Genomic DNA, 23074 nt, shown 5'->3' on the forward strand with positions numbered 1-23074 from the left:
AAGAGTCCTTGGGCAAGACTCCTAACACCACCTTGGCCTACCTGTGTAAAAATGATCAAACTGTAAAGTCGCTCTGGATAAGAGCGTCTGCCACATGCCATAAATGTAAATTTCAGTCAATAGGAATAGCAGGTATATATGAAAAGTGCTTTCTTAATCTATGAGATCTCAGTAAGTTTTAGCTACACAATCAGGGATTTCCAAACAAGAGATCTATGAAAAACAGCCATTGGAAATAAGGAGTCACATTTATTATTTATAAGGTTTTTGTGACTTGTTTATTGCTACATTAAAAAATAAAGTAAAATCACATCATATTTTTTGGGCTCACAATGGAGGTGAGCAGCTTTAGAAAATGATACGAACCTGTCTAAAGCATGAAGTAAACTACAGGGTGAGTCAAAAGTCACAGGACAGATTTCATTTTATTTTTTATTTTATTATCGACTTTTATCTTTGGGGTCATCTCAAACAAACTGTGTATGCTGAGAAAATCCACAACAAACACCACCTTCAGCACCGCATCGTGGAGGCTTGTGACGGCATAAAAAATAAAACAGTATCCTATAACTTTTGACTCACCCTGTACAGACCATGTATAACGTCCTTTAGAAAAGGAGAATTAGAAGCATTCTAATTACATTCATTGTATAAGCTAATTTTACAGTTTTAACTGAAGTTCAGGTGAAACCCTTTGTGGTTACAAAGTTAAAAACTCATAGCATACTAGAAGTGCTAGATGTGCCAGTATCCATGGAACATCATGACATGAGGGCAGATAAGAACTGGACGGAGCCCATTAGGATTAAGTGAATCACGTCTCCACTTGACACCCTGATTCTATTTGCTGAAAAAAAGATTCAAAGTTCATGGCCTGTCACTTTCATCTTTCAACAGACTGAATTATGGTAGCCTGCGGATCAAAGGGGAGTTATTTTGAGCTTAAACGCTCTTCGCATGCCACTCTTCAGCTGAAAGCAACAAGTTTTAAGGCGAGAAAGTACTTTTCACTCATCATCATTCACCAGTGTCCTGTTAGTCCTGTATACAGAGGTCCTATAAACGTGCCTTAGCCTCATTGCACTCTACAATGCCGGCAGATAGCAGCTTTTCAACCTGGGCTGCCTCAAAGCCATACTCCTTCAGAACAGCGCGGGTGTGCTCCCCAATGAAAGGGTCACGAGACATGGAGGGCTCAGCAGGGGAGCAGGACAGGACGGGCGCCGGGCGGGGGCTAACCTCCCCCTGAGCGTTTCTGAGGAATGATCCCCTCTCATGGTTATGAGGATGAGAGCCCACTTCATCCAAAGTGAGCACAGGGGTGACACAGGCATCGGTTCCATCGAAAATCCGAGTCCACTCTGCCTGCGTTTTCTTGGCAAATACCCGGGTGAACGTCTGCTTTAGCTGTGGCCAATCAGAGACACTCATCTGGGATGGAAGATCCACCGCATCCAATCCCAGCCCTGAAGCAGAGTAGACACACGTGACCATTCAGGATTACAAAAAGGGAAGATAATCAATAAAACAGCTTAAAAAAGATGCCCTAAAAAGTCAGAGAACTGCAACTCCATCAGCCATTCTATAACTTTTAGAAGAAGCTTGATTTATGTGTGGGCCAAACAAAAACAGTAATAGTGTCATTACAGCTTGCAGAAAAAGATTAAGAGAGCTGCATTTGTACTTAGATGGAGAGTTAAGAGAAATCCATATGCACATACTGATAAGCATCCTGTGGTTTCTCCCTAATCGAAAAGCTCCTCATGCCTTTCCGAAACGCACAACTTTGAGGTAAGTCTAGAACGACCTTCAGAACTTTGTGGTTAAACTCACTGCAGTTATTTCCAAATTTCCACCCTAAGGCAGTTGCCATAGAACGTTTGCAATAAGAGTCCTTGTGCGTTCTACAGATGTAGCCTAACAAGTGTGCATGGTCAAAGAACGCAGAGTGCAAAATGATATACGTCTACTCTACAAGAGTGAAGCTTGAATAAAAAGTTGAATGAAGATACAGATTTAGACAGTATTAGCTTTTTTCAGTTGTGACAGAAATAATTCAGCCAAATATTTCACTGATCATGTTGGCAGCCCATAATAAGATAACACCGTCACAGTGTGGTCTGGAAGTGAACGGACAGTGACATTTTACGGTTTTGGCTCCGTAACCCAGCACACTGGAGAGGAAATAAAACAATAACTGAAATAAAGAGTAGAATTCCAGTTTTAATGAGTGCACTTATGTCTAGACTAAATGAACACAATAGGAATCCCCCATGTTATACTTAATCCAACCCATATCAGGAGCCCACAAAACATTTGAACAAGATCTTGATTCTTCTGTCAGTAGGTCCAGACCTCCCTTCCTCACTCTCAGTACATATGAAATCAAATCATGTTTACACAGGTGTGAAGGTGAGTGAAAATCTTAGGTGTGAAGCCCCTTGTAGTACTTAAATATACAAAAATTACATAAGAAGAAAAAAATTTGACTCTAAATATATACACAACATACACATTTGCATGCACATAATCTTGCACCAATCCAATGTACTGTACAGTTTTTGTATAGTAATGCAAGTTATAATATGTACAGTTACAGTTACACATTTCCATATATGCAATTTGTAAGTCTGTGGTAGATAAAAGAGATGCAGGGTTTGGATGTAGTGTAGATTGTCTGTGAAGATCATGAATGATGATGCTGCTACTCTCTACCTGCACTGTACACTTTATATACAGATCACTGTTTACATCTCTTTTTTTTTTAACAATAGTACTTCTGCATTTACTGTACTGTACTGCGATTCACCATGCACATTTCTGTCTATATACCTGATACACTAGAATATCTGACTATGCACTGTCTATACATCCAATACACCTCTAACACTTGCCTATGCATATCTTGTCTACTTTTGACACCTGTACCTACTGACTCTGCACATTTTGTCTGTCTTTTGTCTTTGCACTGTTTACTATGCATCTTTTATTACTGCACTGGAAAAGTAGCCTGATAGTGTTTCGTTATACTGTACTACCCTGTACTGTATAATGACAAAGTTGAATTGAATTGAATTGAAGATTCAGAGGTTTGATTTATTAGTTTCATAGTAAGTTCTTGACTAATTGTTATTAGATAGTGGGCTGATTTAAAAGAGTGTGATGTAGTAAAAGTTTCAAAATGTACCGTTCACTTCCTACCTCTGAAAACTAAACTGTAAAAACATACACATTATCTAAACTGCTTATCCTTCTGGGTCATGGGGCGTGTTGGAGCCAACCCCGCTCTCATTGGGCGGAGGGCAGGATACACCCTGGACAGGTCGCCAGTCCATCGCAGGGCAGACAGACAGACAGACAGACAGACAGACAGACACACACACACCTAAGGTCAATTTAGCATGTCCTGTTAGCCGAGGAAACCGGAGAACCCGGAGGAAACCCATGCAGATACGGGGAGAACATGCAAACTCAACTGTTAAAACAGTGGGCAGTAAAAAAGTGACAGGCTGAAGTATATGAACCCATAAACATTACTATCTGCTGGGTATCTTCCTGGGTGACACTTTACCAGGCCTGAAATTTCCAATTCCTGTTTTTTGCCTTCATTCTTGTCTTGAGAAAGTGAAATCCTTGCTCACAGGGTTCAGGTTGTGTGCATTCAACTCTTTGTCCCTGAATAACTCCACAGTTGCCTTAGCCAAACGTTCTGAGCCATTGTTGTGCTGAAGGCTAATGTATTTTTTGGTTGGACTGAGCAGTGAAGGTTCATTTTTTTTTTTTTTTTATACATTATTCATCTTGCTGGATCTTTTTTTCAGGTCACACCATCAATAAATACAACTGAGCTGTATCCACAGGCAACAAAACATGCCCATCCCATCACATTTCACAGATGAAGTGGTTTGTTCTGAACCATGTTTATTTTTGTTTCTCCATGTTTTACTCATTCTATATAGATTTATCTTCAACTTATCTGTCCATAAAACTTTGTTTCAGAACTCTACAGGCTGCTTATGAACTTTTTAGCTAAGTGTAGCCAGGTCTTTCTGTTTTGAGGTCGTGGTTTGTAAATACCATCTTCAGCTCTCTGCCAGGTCTTCTGATTTTTGCTCAACAGTGCATTCTCATTATCGGCTCATTATCTTATTACGAAACAGCTGATTCTTCTGATTCTGTACCTCACTTAATTTATTTCATTTCTAGTCAAATTGGCCATTAAGTAGAAGTCGTTAATTATTCTGAGGAGATTAGATAAAAGACATTTATTTCTGAGGAGACTATCTCTTTGATCTATTTGAATAATGAAAAACACTCTGATGCTGGATGACAAAAAACAGCATGAAAACTGTCCCTATCAGATAAAGAGTACTTAAAACTTTCACCTCTGAGAGAGAGGAGAAAATCAAACTCCACTCCTGCTGCAGATCTAAAAAAAATCCACAGGTGTTTCTGATCGTCAACACTATGAGAGACGTGTAGCTGCCAAGAAGCCCTTACTGAGAAAAGAAGAAAATCAAACAAAGAAGTTGGTTTTCTGTTGGTTTTCTCAGAACAATGGACTGACCAGCCCAAGAGCCCAGACCTCAACATCACTGAATGTGTTTGGAATTATTTGGATTATGAGAAGCAAAAACTGCAGCCAGCTTTTAAGCTTCTTTGCAGGTGTGGAAAAATATGCCTGCAGATTTCTTTGAAAAGAGTGGAAGCTGTAATGAAGGCAAAGAGTGGAAGCTACATATGAAAAATGCGATATCATTTTTGATGAGGATTAAGTGTAAATTTCTGTTTAATACACAATTTGTGCTTTTCCTGATGCTGAAAAACAAAGAGATGTTCCGCACTTTATATTTGTTTCATTTGAATGGTTACAGACTTGCGTTTGTATGTACCACATTTGCTATATCTTCTATGACATGAAGCTCTCTGAACAGCGCAGGGACACAATAGTTTGGTGCATGTGTCTGAAGTGTACCTACCTTGGATGAGTTGATCATAAAACTGTGGCTCAAAGGCTCCCACTGCCATGTACTTCCCATCAGCAGTGCGATACGTGTCATAGAATGGAGCTCCACTGTCCAGCATGTTTTCCCCTCGAGGTCGATTCCATAAGCCAATGCTGCGGGACTTCCACATAAAAGAGCCTATGTATGCTGCCCCCTCCACCTGGACAAACACATTGAGTATATATTCATTAGAAAGCGTCATGCTCTGTTTATGTGATTCCGCTCATTACTCATGTACAGGTTTTTCCAACCTCTCTGACCTTACATACTGTATCTATGCATACTGCATAACAGCCAAACAAACTCGATCCCACATTGCGGAACCCATAGTGAAATTATATTGCTATTACATAAAGCTGCAGTTAGATTAGGTCACTATAATTCACATTTCAGTAAACTTTACTATTACAAGCAGCCCAGAGTAACTAGAAAATACTGTTGTGGGTTTCTTTTTCCTGATCTAGTTTTAAAATGACACCCTAGTTTTTTTTTGCTTTTAGAAACCAAAATGAAATCAACACATATAAATTAATTAACACACACAGGAGATCACAGGAGAATTTAAATATGGATATATGGCATATTCTCACAGAGGACCATTTCCCAGACACATCAGTCTTCAAAGAGTTGTTGACAACTTGGTTTATTTTTTAGTCCCTGAAGTGGTCCAAGACCCCAATGAGCCTGAACGGGGGCTTAATATGTGCACAGAATATACACTGGGGTCCAAAAGAGACCACAGTGAAAATGTTTTTTTTTTAAACCTGGAAATAAACAACAGAAAGTTGGGGGGAAAAAATAAAAACAAAGAAAATCTGTGACAAGTAAAATGCAGAAGAAATATTAAAAATCCTGAAAAAAAGCAAATCTGTGTCACTGACCATGTTAAGGCCTTTGTGCAGAAAAATAATTTTCCTGCCGTCTTATTTCTTCTATTCGTGTTCATACAACACTCAGGTAGATTTGGTCTACTCATCAGAGCATTTACATTAACCTGTGGAGCCCAGTGCACTCAAGTGCACACTGCCATTAAAGCAAAAGTGGGACATTCTGTAACAAATACTAGGAAAACCTGATATTCATGTAAATATTTCAAAAGATTCTACTTTTCACTCAAATTGTTATGTTGATATAATTTGTAATGAAAATAAAACAAAAAAGCAAAATAGAATTATAATACAACAGAAATAGAACATCTCAGCCCACTGTGCACTGTTGTAGCCAAGACCTCTAGAAGTAAGTGTGTGTGAAGACTGAGAACTGCAGTAGTTCTGTGAGTCCAGACGGAGAGCAGGAGTGGTGAGAATGAGACGAGGCCAGGACCAGATTAAGATTTTTTTCAGAATATAAAAATAAAGAAGAAAGGAGGAAAAACTGATTGTATTTCATTGTACATTCATTATCGTTCAATATCTATGGTATATATGAATGAATAATATTTATCAAATCGTTAAATACAACATTAAAAAATACTCATTAATAAATAATCATTAATACCCTAGTCTCAGCCCAACTTTGCTTTGTCATTTTTGGAAGCAAATTTATAGTAAATCCCCACCCCATAGAATCTGTGCAGTGAAACACCCACATACATGCACATTAGTGAATACACACACTAGGGGGCAGCAGCAGTGAGCACACTTGCCCAGAGCAATGGGCAGCCCTATCCCACAGCGCCCGGGGAGCAATTGGGGGTTAGGTGCCTTGCTCAAGGGCACTTCAGTCAATGACGGTCAGCCGAGGGGATCGAACCGTGAAGTATATGGCCCAATCCCATTTCACCCCTTGCCCCTACCACTTAGCCCTTAGCCCTCTGTTTTGCGCATTCACATCTAGGGGTGTCCCAATTTCTATTGAGATAGAGGGGTAGGGCGAAGTGTTAGGGCTACATGGCCCTCCAATGGGTCTCTGCTGTTGTATTTTGCGCTTCATAATGCTCCACATATTTTCAATGGGAGACAGGTCTGGACTGCAGGCAGGCCAGTCTAGTACCCGCACTCTTTTACTACGAAGCCACGATGTTGTAACATGTGCAGAACGTGGCTTGGCATTGTCTTGCTGAAATAAGCAGGACGTCCCTGAAAAAGACGTCGCTTGGATGGCAACATATGTTGCTCCAAAACCTGTATGTACCGTTCAGCATTAATGGTGCCTCAGGTCCTGACATGTTGTGCAAATGACAAATAAACTTGAAACTTGAAGTCTGGAAGAAAAGCAGCAGTAGCAAAAGAACAGAGAAAAACACTTTTCAACTTTCCACAGCTGATAAAACCCTGAAACACTGCATCAACATGACCTTTACCATCTGAGGCCACTTAGCTTAACCTGAAGCCTTCTTCTCTGAATCCACTTCACCTGAGGCCATTTGAAACAGTCGATTTTGCCTGACGCACAAGACGGTGTAACCTTGGTTTCTGACCACAACTAGACACTCATTGACGACCTGTGTGGCCACCCGCACTTTAAACTCAATCAGAAACCAACAAACCTCTGTAACATGAGGCTTATTTGCACAAATATACAAATGTTATTTTTAGAAATGTTCATAAATATTTGCACATCCCTTTCCCTCTTTTTACACTGGCTCTTTATTTTTATTTTTATTATTATTATTATTATTATTATTATTTACTCTATTCTATTTTTATTATACAGGGAGATTCACTTGAAAGAGGCCTTGAATATTCTGTAATAACTCGCACTAGGACAAAGCAATCTGAACGAAACAACATGCAATGAGCTCCTCGGTATATGGAGCTTCAAACAAGCCGGGATGCCCCTGCGTCAGAGTGATGAGGTGGGTGCTGGACAGCCATCAAAACATTTAACCTCCGTTTGCAACTTCCGGGTGAATACCCCTGCACCCCTTCAGTCATCAGGAGAAAATGATGACTTTACGCTTACTGACAGGAATAGATCCTAGATCAGCACCCCTACTCTGAGAAGCTTTGACACGGTGAAGCTTTATGGATACAGGCACTCATCTCTTATTGTACACAAAGTTTGTACTAAAAGTCAATGTGTAGGTTTCATATACAGGTCCTATTTTTGAAGTTTCACAGTTTTAATATGCTGCACTTCTTCAAAAATACATAAGACACACCAGACACTGTCATGTAGTTGCTAGGCCTACTGCACTGCACTAAAACAAGAAAGTTTCTCACATTTGGGAGTATCTATATTTTGTTGTGCTTCGCTGTCTGAAATGGGTGTATGTTGCCAAGGAGATCATGCCCAGCATTGCATGTAATGCAATCAAGTAGACATACGTCAAGGTACGTAGCATTTTCTTTTCTAAAGGGAGTTACAACAGAATATTCAGGGCCTCTCAAGTGAATCTCCCTGTATGAGTTCCTTAGTTAAATATTTGTTAATAGTTAATAAGCCTGTGTGCTTGTCTGGTCTGTTCAGTATGTTACATGTCATACATGTGTGCACTCACCAAGACAAATCCCTTGTCTGTGTAACATATAAATAAATAAATAATAAAGTGATTTTGGGCAGCCCTTCCTCCGGAGTAGAAATCCTTCTCTAGTAAGTTGTACTTAGTCCCCAACTTGTGCAGATTACCATCAGCAATTTAGCTGACTGATTGTCTCTCGGAAGTCAGTTTTAGCAAACCCTTATAACTCATGCGAGTTCTGTGTTTTCAACACACTTTAATGCTTCAATCGATCAAACACTACGTTTTCCCCACCATCTACCACCTCTCAGTTACCCCGGCACCTGTCTAACGTGATTCATACTGCGGAGAGCAGCAGTGTGAAGTCTTAAATGGTTTTAACAACTGTAATTTTAACCTTAAGCACCATCAAGTAGAGCACAGTGACTTAGTGATTAATCCAAAAGAACGGCATGAAGAAACGTTTCCAGAATGTCACTTTAGTGTGAGTTCTCACATCAACACGACCAAATTTAATCAGTAACAAATCAGTTTATAAGTGGCCGACAAGCACGGCAAGATTTGGCTGTCAGAATGTATCATATTATTCATTACAATGTGGACGAGGACACAAGTGTTAGTCATCACTAAACCAGTGTGTAATTACACAGGGACAGAGCAGCTCTTAAGGGAGAATGACAGATATCATTACCGCCTGTCAGCAAAATAGCTAATTATCACGACGGCAGCACCTGCTCGTCCCACATTCTCTAAGGGAGTCTACCTACACACTCTACACACTACCACTCTTCTCCAGAACCGAATAGAAAAGCCAATCACTCTGTGCAATTATGTTCCTTACAAGGAAGGCAATGTTCAGCAAGAACATCTCCAAAGAATTACAATCCCCCTAAGTTCTGTGTGTTAATGTTACCTGGGCGAATGTGTGCTACTATCTCTGATGTGCTGGAGTAACATGGTGGTAAGTTTTCGAGACAGCAACTAAATTATAGAAATGCAGGGGTTTAGCCTTTATGTGGGGAGTAAAATACCTCTGAAGTGGATAATTATTGAGAGTAACACTGTGTTAAGCACAAACATACTCAACACAAATTGCACTATAATGTTGCATATTTAAGTTGGAAAGTCAATTGGATGAATATAGTTAGTTAGAGGTACAAAGTATTTTGCTAAGTAGTAAAGAATTGTACATTTCCATCAGTTACAAGATTTACAACACACTGTGCCACATTAATGGATAGCTTTCTAAAGGAACACCAAACCTGGACTTTATAGCAGGCAAGTCCAGGTCAAGACCAAGATCAGGCATTTCCAAGACCAAGCCAAGACAGAGAACAGGTTGATTTTTTTTAAAGATTTGTAAATTCATTATCATTTAATAGACGTGTTAACAAATTAACAAATACTATTACATTTTTCATTAAATAATATTTAGCGTAAATATTTTTATGATTATTATTGTACTATAATCTTAGTCCAACTTTGCATTGTAATGTTTGGAAGTAAATGATGGTGAGGTTATACTCTGTCCCTTCTTCTCCAAAACCTATTCAGAATTCACCACCTAAAATCAGCAGAAACTGAACCAGACAACATGCATCTGTTAAATTCTCATTATATAAACATTCTGATCTGCCCAGTTAAGCCATCATGGAAAGGATGATTTAGATTCTCAATTATCAGCGAACAGATTTTATTTAAACATGTAGAGTAGGGGTCTCAAGTTCAAATAACCTTTAGCCAGGTCTTCTCCCAGACGAGCCCGTAGAAAGAATGTAGGGAAAGGGGTGGTATGAATTTTAACAACATACACTGAACTCATTTAAGCTCATCTTAGTCAATACTTATCAGTAAGTCTTCTGTCACCACACACCATTACTACTACTGATTTATTATTATTATTAATATTATTATAGATACATACAATATTTATAAAACATTTTAAGGCTCACTTGAATTAAATTAACTTACCTTTAAGGACAGAATTGCATGGGACCTTTATGATGATAGTTTTGGCTTTTTTTGGCTTTCACTCTTGTAACTGAAGTGCTGGGAAATCTCAGTGGATTTGTTTCATAATTCTGTTCATTTCTTAATACTGACACACTGTATCTATCGTGGTGTCATGAAAGTTTAAATAACAGAAAAAAAGCTCAGTTTCTAATTACCTCAGACAGAGGCACAGCACTTGGCTGGTCTTGACAACAATTTCCTAATCCACCTTACCGAAAGACTGAGACAAGTCCGAGTTTAAATGATGTCGAGACTGAGACGGGACTCAAGTACTACAACACTACGAACAACCAGTTGACTGGTTTTTGATTGAAGGCACTTGGTTTACTAATATCTATACACAAAGTTATACATCATAAATAAAAATAATAATAATACATCATGCATTACCCTCTGGAAAAAATCTGACTGAGAAGAAATTAATACTACCGCAAGGTAACAACCTCACACGGACTGCTGAGAAGATCAAGACATTCAGCTGGTCCCTGAGCCTAGAGCTCAAAATCACTGAATTTTGATATTATTTTCAATTGCAGAGGCTTCTGTATAATTTTCTGTTACATACATGTTTTCGATTTATTTTCCAGATGCTGAAAAGTGACTTAAAGGCAGTTTTGATAGTAAATTAAATGAAGGAAAGGTGGTCTCTGATTTTTGGACAGGATTATATAAAACTCTTTATTTAAAATTTACTTTCCTGCTTAAACATGTCACATTACAGTGAAATTTAGTGTGATTATGTTTGTACTTACCACCTTTTTACTCATTACTCAATTATTAGGTATTTTGTGACTGAAGACCTTTTTTGGTTTATAGCAAGAACACGTTGGATATTTTCGTGTATATTAGTTAAACTGTCTTGAAACATTCATATTACCCAAAATAATTACCTAGCACTTAGAACTTTGCACCATACATGTACCTCTTTAATATCTAGAAGGAAAGCTTTACCAAAATTAGAAAGTAATATTTATAGTGATATTTATGGTCAACCACTGGTCATCTGATAAGAAGAGAAGTCTAAAGCAATCAGTTGAGAATTAAATGTGTATAATTTACACACAGATAATGATCAAGCAATCATATGCTGATTATTATTGTCCTCTTGTAATTGCAAATCAATGTCACACATACAGCGAGACAATCTATCAGCTAAATTGCTGATGACAATCTGCCGAAAGTTGGGGACTAATCAGAACTAACTGGTGAAGACATTCTAATCAGGACAGAGGACTAACCATAAATGCTCAGAATCCAATGTTAAAACTGTTTTCTTTTAATTAGTATATCATCAGTTTCACTTGGTCACATAAGCATGTGATATGTGGCAAAGCGTTTTTTAGCAGTGCTCTTTGCATTTATATTTAATCTCAAAAGATGTGAAAACACATAAAAACATTCTGCTTCTATGACTGTCATGAGCCACTGCTCAAGGTCAGCACAACACACCTATATAGACAACAAATTATCCTCTATTTATGTGGACTTACTGCTGCCCCAGTGGCCCCTGTGCTAAAACCTATCATTTATCATGTACAAATACTTGGTGATTTTGATATTAAATTGTGTCTGTATGCCCTCTGACTCTTATGTTCTCAAACAGGAACCCATATTTATAGAGCAGTAGGAGTGCTGAACTAGGACGAGATTTCTCTCTTATTTATGATGACTTTACGCTTACTGACAGGAATAGATCCTAGAACAGCACCCCTACTCTGAGAAGCTTTGACACGGTGAAGCTTTATGGATACAGGCACTCGTCTCTTATTGTACACAAAGTTTGTACTAAAAGTCAATGTGTAGCTTTTATATACAGGTCCTATTTTTGAAGTTTCACAGTTTCAATAGGCTGCACTTCTTCAAAAATACATAAGACACACCAGACACGGTGTGTGGTCATGTAGTTGCAAGGCCTACTGCACTGCACTAAAACAAGAAAGTTTCTCACATTTGGGAGTATCTATATTTTGTTGTGCTTCGCTGTCTGAAATGCGTGTATTTTGCCAAGGACACAATGGTAAGTACGTGTTGGAGACAGCAGAGATAGCGTGGCTTTTATTACTAAACAGGCTAAAAACTGTTAAAATATATTTATCTGACAAACAGAAGAACATCGTCCACTGAAGAGAGGAAAAAAAAGTCCCATAGAAGACAATGAGTCTCCATCTGCAGTTGTAATTTTATCTCATTCACTCATGTGAGGCAAAAAAAAAACAAAAAACGGGTTTCGAAATGTTTTGAGCGGGTTTTAAAATTTATCAGCGTACTGCTACATTCTTGTGCAACACCAGTGATGCCATGGAAAAATATTTATTTCACTCACTTCATCTTTTTTTTCTTTTTTTGGCTTTTCTCAACAGTTTAATATAGTCAAACAGTGTCTAACTTAACTACCCCAACTCTTTTAGTACTCCATCTAAATTAGGACTATAAATTACAGCTCTGTTTAAGCTTACTATAACAGTGAATATGACTGCCTTTATATGTACCAAACTTGCTTAAATGTTTTGTTTTGTTGGTTTTGTCCTCTCTGACTGACCACACAGACCTGAAGCAGCACTAGAGTTTTAACTCATGATATCTTCTCACAACCAGTCATTTAAACTATCCTGCCGCTTGGAAGCTTTGAGATTATAGAAAGAAACAATGAAAAGACATCAAACCCTCTAAAAACACAATTAAGAACATTTAACACTTTGCACAAGAAGTTTATTTCAGCAAAGGTAAATGTTCTTTATCTAAGCGCAGACAGACCCCTATTCATTTTAGTGCAGGTAGGGCAATGACTTTCACACAGAGACAAAATTATTTACTTTTTCCATTTTTCACATGCACTTTTGTGGTAAGTAAACAGCATCCCTCAGGATAGAAACACTACTGAACAGCTGCGGTGAAGAAAATATAGACTTCAGATGTACCAGGCTACTTGAAAATGTGCAGATAAACAAGCAGAATGCACAGATGCACTTAAGTCTGAATGTCTGGTTTGAAGAAATTGACTATCGATTGAGCTGGCCTGAAAGCAGGACCACAATATGAAGGGGACAAACACTGTTTATGATGGGCTCCACTCAGTGATTTGGGAAAAATTTAACTTTGGGAGCACTGATAAGAAAAACCCACAAGAAGTCTAAAGCCTAAAACAGCACAGACGCCATAGACTGATCCCCATCAGTGCAGCGCTCCTGCTGATGCCTCAGAAATAACTATACACTTGACGCAGTTCACCAAGGACATGTATTCTTAACTTTCAGAGTTTGTGCTATCTGGTACGACAGCAAGGTGAGAGGTAAAACAACTCACCATGCTGGCATCGATGATCTGGCCCTTCCCTGACCTGCTTCTTTCCAGCAGGGCCAGGACGATCCCCAGGGCGCACATCAGGCCTCCTCCTGCAAAGTCTGCCACCAGGTTCAGTGGAGCATAGGGCTTCTCTGAGCTGCGGCCCAACATGGACAGCAGTCCTGTAACAAAGAGAGACAGAGCATGGAGACAGGAAGACAGACGACTAAAGGATTCTACACATATATAATATATACACATTTATAAACAAGCAGAAAAAAAGATAATTGTTGGAAAAAGTTAACACATATGTTAACACATATTTACACTCATGCTGCGAATCTCTGTTAAATCACATTACACATCTTGGACAACATCACAGACTTAGACAAATGGCTGTAGGCTGCACAACTGTTATAATTTTAATCAAAATTCAATTACAAGGTAATATTACAGTGCCTTACCCTATAGTTTGCATTATCCTTAAATGGTAATATAATTGTTTTTCTCACTTTGTGCTATAACACTTTATACTAACAATGTTTGCTATCCGCTGTCAACCAGAGGAGGATTGGTTCCCCTTCTGAGTCTTGGTTACTCTCAAGGTTTCTTCCTCCTGCCCTTAGGGTATTTTTCATGCAGAGAATCACTGGATCTTAAAGCGCACATCATTTAAAACCAAATTTTCTTAACTTATTTTTTTACATAAAAGCGTTTGATGTAGTATGAGAACATCCCCTTGTACATACAGTCCATGCTGCAAACTCCATGAAAGTCCAGCCCAACTAGAATTATTTGTTTTATGATATCACGAAAACCAGATGCATTTACAAATATTCACCTGTCAAGGCTACAAATGTTTACCTCCTACTAGAACACTGCGATTCAGCCCAGACTGCTGAACAAGGTACAGTTCAGAACAGCGAGTCAGAACATCGGCCATTTACATATATCAGTCTTAAAGGCACAATTTCCAAGGGATAAGAGAAGTTAGAAAATGCTCATGCGCTGTTTTTGGTACATAAAACGACATAAGCGGCCACACAAAGTGGAAAAGTGTAGGACATGGGCCCTTTAACAGTGTTACATGCTGTCTGTGCAGAAAACAGATTATTGCCATTATTACCAATCCAGCTCAGAATGGCAAACTAAGCGTGTACTGGAGGAGAGGGTCCATCAGATCAACTGACTAGAAAAATGAACACACTAGCACACGTCTTCTGGATACGTTTGTTCTTTGATGTGGTGCTCAAAATATGCATTTGTAAATAAGTTGATCTAGTGATCTGTAATTACGTGCTGTCTTTACTACTGCACAAATGTTTGGCCTTAGCATTGGAATTGTTGTACAAATAGGTAGTAAAGCAGCTCCACACAATTACGCTGCTCTATTAGCAATGTGGAACATCCTGGTAGTATAGACAGCTAGTTAGAAAGCAGTTTTGTCTTCCTATGAACACCATTCTTGTCCTAGGCTCTTGAACAAAGATGTACAACGTACAAGAGAAGAATGCAGACACTTAACTGTGACCCTCAGATTCTCAGCCAATCGTTTGAGGATTCTGTGTCCTTGCACTGATCTTTGTAGGATGCTCAATATTAGAGGCTGAATTTCTTTCACTTCTAAACTTGGACTGTGGACTAAAGTGTTTAAAATGCTTTCGTAATCCACTACAGGATTATGATGTTTGACAGCTTTTCTTTGAGGTCCTCTGAAAGCTTTTCAGATCAGGGCATCTTCTTTACATAATATTTATATGTACTCTATATAATAAAAATCACTATTTTATTTTTTAGAAGACAAGGCTGAATGACTGCAGTGACTGACACCAAGTATCCTCTTTTCAGGAGGTTAGTGTCCTAGTACTGCTTTGATTACTGATCGTTAATAGTTTTAACCATTTGTTCAATATGAAGTTCAATATGAATTGCATAGCAGTAGAGATTAACTGTCCTCTGAAAAGGACTCAACACACAGCCATTGATGTCTAAATAGCTGGCAACACAAGTGAGTACACCTCATAATGAACATGTCCAAACTGTGCCCAATTGTGTCGTTGTCCCTCCCTGGTGTCATGTTACTCATTAGAGTTACAAGGTTCCAGGTGTGAATGGGGAGCAGGGCTGTTAAATTTGGTGTTTTGGGTACAATTCACTCATACTGGCCACTGGATATTCAACATAGCACCTCATGGCAAAGAACTCTCTGAGGATGTGAGAAATAGAATTGTTGCTCTCCATAAAGATGGCGTAGGCTATAAGAAGACGGATAACACCCTGAAACTGAGCTTTAGCACGGTGGCCAAGGTCATACAGCAGGTTTCCAGGACGGGTTCTACTCGGAACAGGCCTCGCCAGGGTCAACCAAAGAAGTTCAGTCCACGTGTTCAGCGTCATATCCAGAGGTTGGCTTCAAAAAATAGACACATGAGTGCTGCCAGCATTGCTGCAGAGGTTGAAGAAGTGGGAGGTCAGCCTGTCAGTGCTCAGATCATACACCGCACGATGCATCAACTCGGCCTGCATGGCTATTATCCCAGAAGGAAGCCACTTCTGAAGCTGACACACAAGAAAGCCCGCAAACAGTTTGCTAAAGACAAGCAGTCAAAGAACATGGATTACTGGAACCATGTTCTGTGGTCTGACGAGACCAAGATAAACTTGTTTGGCTCAGATGGTGTCCAGCATGTGTGGTGGCACCCTGGTAAGGAGTACCAAGACAACTGTCTCTTGCCTACAGTCAAGCATGGTGGTGGCAGCAGCATCATTGTCTGGAGCTGCATGAGTGCTGACGGCACTCGGGAGCTGCAGTTCATTGAAGGAAACATGAATTCCAACATGTACTATGACGTTCTGAAGCAAAGCATGATTCCCTGCATGGCAGTTTTACAACATGATAACGACCCTACACACACCTCCAAGATAGCAACTGCCTTGCTGAGGAAGCTGAAGGTAAAGGTGATGGACTGGCCAAAGCCTAAACCCAATTGAGCACCTCTGGGGCATCCTCAAGCAGAAGGTGGTGGAGCGCAAGGTATCTAACATCCACAAGCTCCATGATGTCATCATGGAGGAGTGGACGAGGATTCCAGTAGCAACCTGTGCAGCTCTGGTGATTTCCATGTCCAAGAGGGTGAAGGCAGTGCTAGATAATAATGGTGGTCACACAAAGTATTGACACTTTGAGCACAGTTTGGACCTGTTCACTGTGAGGTGGACTCACTTGTGTTGCCAGCTATTTAGACATTAATGGCTGTGAGTTACAGTACTTTTAGCAGTTTACTGTACTGTTATACAAGCTGTACACTGACTACTTTAAGTTATATCCAAGTTTCATTTCTATACCGTTGTCGCATGAAAAGTTATAATAAAATATAGAAATGTGAGGGGTGTACTCACTTTTATGAGATATTGTACACACACACACACACACACACGATTGCTTTTCCTTTGCTGAGATAATCCATCCACCTCACAGGTCTGGCATATCAAGATGCTGATTAGACAGCATGATAATTGTACAGGTGTGCCTTAGGCTGACCACTCTAAAATGTGCAGTTTTATCACACAGCACAGTGCCACAGATTTCATAAGTTTTGAGGGAGCATGCAGTTGGCATGCTGACTGCAGCAACGTCCACCAGAGCGGTTGCCGTTGCCCACGAATTGAATGCTCATTTCTGTCCTATAAGCCGTCTCCAAAGGTGTTTCAGAGAATTTGGCAGTACATCCAACCAGCCTCACAACCGCAGACCACGTGTAACCACACCAGCCCCAGGACCTCCACATCCAGCATCTTCACCTCCAAGATCATCTGAGACCAGCCACCCGGACAGCTGCTGCAACATCCGGTTTGAATAACCAAAGAATTTCTGCACAAACTGCTCTCTCAGGGACCGTCTCAGGGAAGGTCATCTGCATGCTCGTCGTCCTCATCGAGGTCTGCATCTGACTGCAGTTCATCGTCATAACTAACCTGAGTGGGCAAATGCTCACCTTTGATGGCCTCTGGCACGTTGGAGAAGTGTTCTCTTCATGAATGAATCCCGGTTTTCACTGTACCAGGCAGATGTCAGACTGCGTGTATGGTGTCGTGTGGGTGAGCGTTTTTCTGATGTCAACGTTGTGAATCGAGTGGCCCATGGTGGCGGTGAGGTTATGGTATGGGCAGGCGTACTGTATGTTATGGACAACAAACACAGGTGCATTTTATTGATGGCATTTTGAATGCACAGAGATACCGTGACGAGATCCTGAGGCCCATTGTTGTGCCGTTCATCCACGACAATCACCTCATGTTGCAGCACGATCAGGCACGGACCCATGTTACAAGGATCTGTACCCAGTTCCTGGAAGCTGAAAGCATCCCAGTTCTTGCATGGCCAGCATACTCGCCAGACATGTCGCCCATTGAGCATGTTTGGGATGCTCTGGATTGGCGTATACGACAGTGTGTTCCAGATCCTGCCAATATCCTACAACTTCGCACAGCCATTGAAGAGGAGTGGACCAACATTCCACAGGCCACAGTCAACAACCTGATCAACACTATGCAAAGGAGATGTGTTGCTCTGCATGAGGCAAATGGTGGTCACACCCCCCGGACCCCCCAACACAGTAAAACTGGATTATCTCGGCAAAGGAGAAGTGCTCACTAACACAGATTTAGACACATTCGTGAACAATATCTGAGAGAGGCATTTTGAGTATATAGAAAAAGTCTTTGAGTTCAGCTCATGAAAAATGGGAGCAAAAACAAAACTGTTTATATTTTTGTTCAGTATGTATATATTAGTATTTAACAATATGACTTGTTAAAATGAAGATCAGATTTTAGGATCTATTTATGATGGAATTTGGATCATTCCAGTTCAAAACTTTTTCCTCCCCGTTGTATCTAAGCCTTAATCAAACCATCTGTGTTAAAAGTAACACCTGCCAAACTAATTCCTAGAGCTCCTACTGAGTGCCAGAATCAAGACATGCTGTCACAAAACAATCACAATTCTGCTGATGCACAAGGCAAAGCTGGCACAGTATTAGCCAGCTGTGAAATAAAGATAAAGACAGAATATCACTTTTAAACTTCTCAGACATTCGCATACAGAAGTTTGAACACCCCTGCTCAAAGCACATTTTCTGCTGATTTCCTAAGTGAAAATAAATCATCTATATGGCACACACACACACACACACACACATACATATATATATATATATATATATATATATATATATATATATATATATAAATAATTGTATTATATTAATCTATAATAGTACTATATAATATAATACCATGTAATAATATTATAAATATAATAATATTATAATATTAGTCTATAATAATGTCCTCAAAATGTTAGTTAAATGGTTTAAAAAGTTATTTCTATTTACTCGCTGAATTTGAAATATTGTAAAAACAAAACTTAAACATAAAATATGCCATGACTTTTACACAGGCCACATTTTGTGTTCCCCAAATATGCTAATTTCCACAAAAACAGTAAAAGATCTAATTTGACCACAGGCACCCAAGCATTTGCGTACAACTGTTTGGATCAAATCAGAAAAAGCTGAATCTGAAACAAAATATGCACCAGAAAAATAAAACAATGTTATGTACTAGATGCTCATGTTCATTGGATTTAATAGCGCTTTGTGGGGAAAAAAAGGTAAATTGTATTTTTCATTGCGCTGCGGGACTCTTTTTACAGATTTAATATCAATTAATAATTTACATACAATCACAGGGTTAAAGCACAAAAGAACTAAATACAAAAACAAGAAAACCAGAAACTAATTATATATTGAGAGTTTGTGAAAACATTAAAAAATTTCATGAATTCTTATTACAGGCTATATTGCAGGTTGTCAAAAGTCAGCTGCTGAGAGTATGTATGCATCAGTCATATCAAACTGCAAAAGAACAGCATTTAGCATGGCTTAAAATTGGTTTTGCTATTACAACATAATTCTATGCTCTCGTCAATGTTCTCCATTAGATGTCTTGTATTAGGATTAAAGCAGAGTACATTGTATATTGCTCTGTGACAAGTTGATCCCATTGCACCTGTCAATACATTATTTTGCCAAAAGTATTTCGCTCATCTGCTTTCACACGCATATGAACTTGAGTGACATCCAATTCTTAATCCATAGGGTTTAATTTGATGTCGGCCCACCCTTTGCAGCTATAACAGCTTCAACTTTTCTGGGAAGGCTTTCCACAATGTTTAGGAGTGTGTTTTTGGGAATTTCTGACCGTTCTTCCAGAAGCGCATTTGTGAGGTCAGACACTGATGTTGGACGAGAAGGCCTGGCTCACAGTCTCCGCTCTAATTCATCCCAAAGGTGTTCTATCAGGTTGAGGTCAGGACTCTGTGCAGGCCAGTCAGGTTCTTCCACACCAAACTCGCTCATCCATGTCTTTATGGAAGGGGCCATCCCCAAACTGTTCCCACAAAGTTGGGAGCATGAAATTGTCCAAGATCTCTTGGTGCTGAAGCTTTAAGAGTTCCTTTCACTGGAACTAAGAGGTCGAGCCCAAGGTCGAGCCCAACTCAACAACTCAAACAACCCCACACCATAATCCCCCCTCCACCAAACTTTACTCGGCACAATGCAGTCAGACAAGTACCGTTCTCCTGGCAACCGCAAATCCCAGACTCGTCCTTCAGATTTCCAGATGGAGAAGCATGATTGGTCACTCCACAAAACACCTCTCCACTGTTCTAGAGTCCAGTGACGGCGCTTTACACCACTGCATTCCACGCTTTGCATTGTGCTTGGTGATGTAAGGCTTGGATGCAGCTGCTCAGCCATGGAAACCCATTCCATGAAGCTCTCTACACTGTTCTTGAGCTGATCTGAATGCCACATGAAGTTTGGAGGTCTGTAGTGATTCACTCTGCAGAAAGTTGGTGACCTCTGCGCACTATGACCATGCTCTATCATTTTACGTGGCCGACCACTTTGTGGCCGAGTTGCTGTCATTCCGAATCGTTTCCACTTCATTATAATACAACAGTTGACTGTGGAATATTTAGTAGTGAGGAAATTTCACGACTGGACTTGTTGCTCAGGTGGCGTCCGATCACGGTACCACGCTGGAATTCACTGAGCTCCTGAGAGCGACCCATTCTTTCACTAATGTTTGCAGAAGCAGTCTGCAGGCCTAGGTGCTTGGTTTTATACACCTGAGGATATTTATAGGTTATTTGATTTTTTAATCACACATTAACAATGGTCACCGCCTAAGATGACTATTAAAGCCTCTTTTTTATGTATGTAACATATGCTGGCACAGCCATATGCAAAATGTAAACAGCCAAATAACATGCTTTGTTGCACACGTCTTCTACAGGAAACAGATTTAAATATTACATTTTTTCTGATATATTTATCTCACTTTCTATTTATTTGCTGAATTTAACATATTGGAATCAATAAAACAAAGTGTGCCATATTTTTTTGCACAGGTCACATTTCATGTTTTAGTTTTTTTTTCCCCAATATGTTAAATTCATGCAGTAAACAGTAACTGGGCATTAAATTGTGAAGAGGGGTGTGCTCTTGTGGAAAATCAAGAAAACATGTAATTTGGCCAGGGGCACCCAAACTTTTGCAGATGACTGCATGTTGTGAGTTTATTTACATGTGCTGAATGTTTCACTCATTTACAGTTACTCTGAGTAACATACTCTGCAACAGCCCACGATCCAAAGCCCTAAGAGAGAGAACTAGAGAGTATGTGAACTACGTACCGGACATGGCCACATAGTTGATATCGTGCCCAGCAGCCATGGCATAGGAGCCTCTCTGGCCATAGCCCGTAAGCCGTGCATAAATCAGCTGAGGGTTCTCCTTCTGCAACTCCTCAGGACCTAAACCCAACTTCTCCATCACTCCTTCAACACAGCACAGCAGAGAAAAAGGCAGAGTGGCAGAGTAAAGCACAGCTTAGGGCAAGAGCTTCAAATGGAGTAAACTGAAGCTCAGAGCAGCGGGGGGCTGGGTGGTTAGATGAGAGCAAATTATTCCGCTTTGGATTTCAAACGACTGGTTAGAAGAACTCGATCCAACCCCTCATAAGTGAGAAACATCATTTTTGTCACGAGATAAACACTGCATAAGCTCTTGGATGTAAAACAGCATAAGAAAGGCAAAGATCAAGCCTTAATCACTCATGGTTAAAAATATTTCATTCACAGAGGGACAGACAGTGATGAATACACCGCTGCAAAAAAGCCTCTATATCACCAAGACCCGTCTCAAAGTTTAGGCAACAGTGCAATTGATTTACTTCACTGTGGTGCATTTTCAGCCACTGTCAATGTTCAAAACTGCTTAATGTAATGTGTTTCTCATCGCTCTCTTCAGGATTTTTTAGAAGTGTAATAATAAAGGTTGATGACACACTGTTTACAGAACATAGATGTGTTTACTCTGACCAACCTTTCCGAAAGGGTTCAAGAACCACGTCTGACTGAACGCACAGTCTTTTTATCACCGCTACACCTTCAGGACTCTTCAGGTTCACGGCCACAGACTGTTTGCCCCTCGCAAGAGTATCCACCGCCATTGCGACCTTTGTCCGATCCACACGAATCACCTTTGCCCCAAAGTCCGCCAGGATCATTCCACAGAAGGGTGCTGGGGCAAGTCCAGCAAGCTCAATCACACGCACTCCTGCCAGCGCCATGACACAGGCCAACTAAAACAAAGCATATACATAATAAGTGTTTACATACATACACAGATCCATCCATCCATATATATGTTCTACTTAAACAGTCTCTCCTGTGGGAGGCAAGCCACATGCAGGCAACCTTACTCACTAATGTGTTGCAATTAATAATGCAATGCTATATAAAAGATACACTACAACTGTTCACTAGTGAACTGTTGCACTACAACTGTTCACTAGTGAACTCCTGCCGTTTGTCCTACTGAGAAAAACCTAAATAGCATAAAAGGTCATTGTGCAGGTAAGCACTGTATTCAGCATTCAGCAGGTACGGAGTACTTACCATTAAGAGCTCTCAGTGTGAGTAAGGGTACAGAATATTTAAGAGTATTCAGAATTCACTGTGATCTCTCTGTAATCAGCTGTCCTTCAGTAAGTCAACCTTACCTGGTATGTTTATTTCTCAGCAGGACACATTTCAGTAACTCAGGCCAGCTCAACACTAAAAAAGCTGGCAAGCATTAGAAGCTGCTGAGCGACTCTGCTCCAGGACCACCGGACAGAGCCGCGTTAAATAAATACTGCAGCAAAGAAGACCACCTGTGTCACCCACCTTCCAGAAACAGGCACTTCGGACTGAAGCAAAGGCGGCTTGTTTGGCGCCCGGCGATGACGTCACTGG

The 23074-nt window shown here is 40.0% G+C and overlaps 1 protein-coding gene across 4 annotated transcripts; it reads right to left on the minus strand.

Annotated features, from left to right (window-relative positions):
- Positions 1-264: 264 nt before the first annotated feature.
- On the minus strand, positions 265-23067 carry amacr (alpha-methylacyl-CoA racemase). 4 transcript variants are annotated; one of them, XM_017713975.2, is made up of 6 exons: positions 23006-23067; positions 22161-22419; positions 21470-21613; positions 13726-13886; positions 4980-5166; positions 265-1466 (listed from the first exon to the last, which is right to left on the minus strand). In XM_017713975.2, exons 2-6 carry the CDS (start codon positions 22405-22407, stop codon positions 1057-1059), a joined length of 1149 nt encoding a protein of 382 aa, XP_017569464.1. In that variant the 5' UTR covers positions 22408-22419; positions 23006-23067; the 3' UTR covers positions 265-1056. The 4 variants fall into 4 exon arrangements, with proteins under 4 accessions (XP_017569464.1, XP_037401552.1, XP_017569472.1 ...); XM_037545655.1 differs by having other exon boundaries at positions 22993-23012; XM_017713983.2 differs by lacking the exon at positions 23006-23067 and adding an exon at positions 22840-22986.
- Between the last annotated feature and the right edge of the window lie 7 nt (positions 23068-23074).

This window comes from Pygocentrus nattereri, chromosome 16 (genome assembly GCF_015220715.1).
Source record: "Pygocentrus nattereri isolate fPygNat1 chromosome 16, fPygNat1.pri, whole genome shotgun sequence".
Taxonomy (NCBI): Eukaryota; Metazoa; Chordata; class Actinopteri; order Characiformes; family Serrasalmidae; genus Pygocentrus; species Pygocentrus nattereri.

Coding starts and splice junctions, on each gene's coding strand:
- amacr (XM_037545654.1), bottom strand. Junction 21,614..22,160: donor TCTTGAACCCTTTCGGAAAG/GTTGGTCAGAGT, acceptor GCTGTGTTGAAG/GAGTGATGGAGAAGTTGGGT. Junction 1,467..4,979: donor TTATGATCAACTCATCCAAG/GTAGGTACACTT, acceptor ACTCTGCTTCAG/GGCTGGGATTGGATGCGGTG.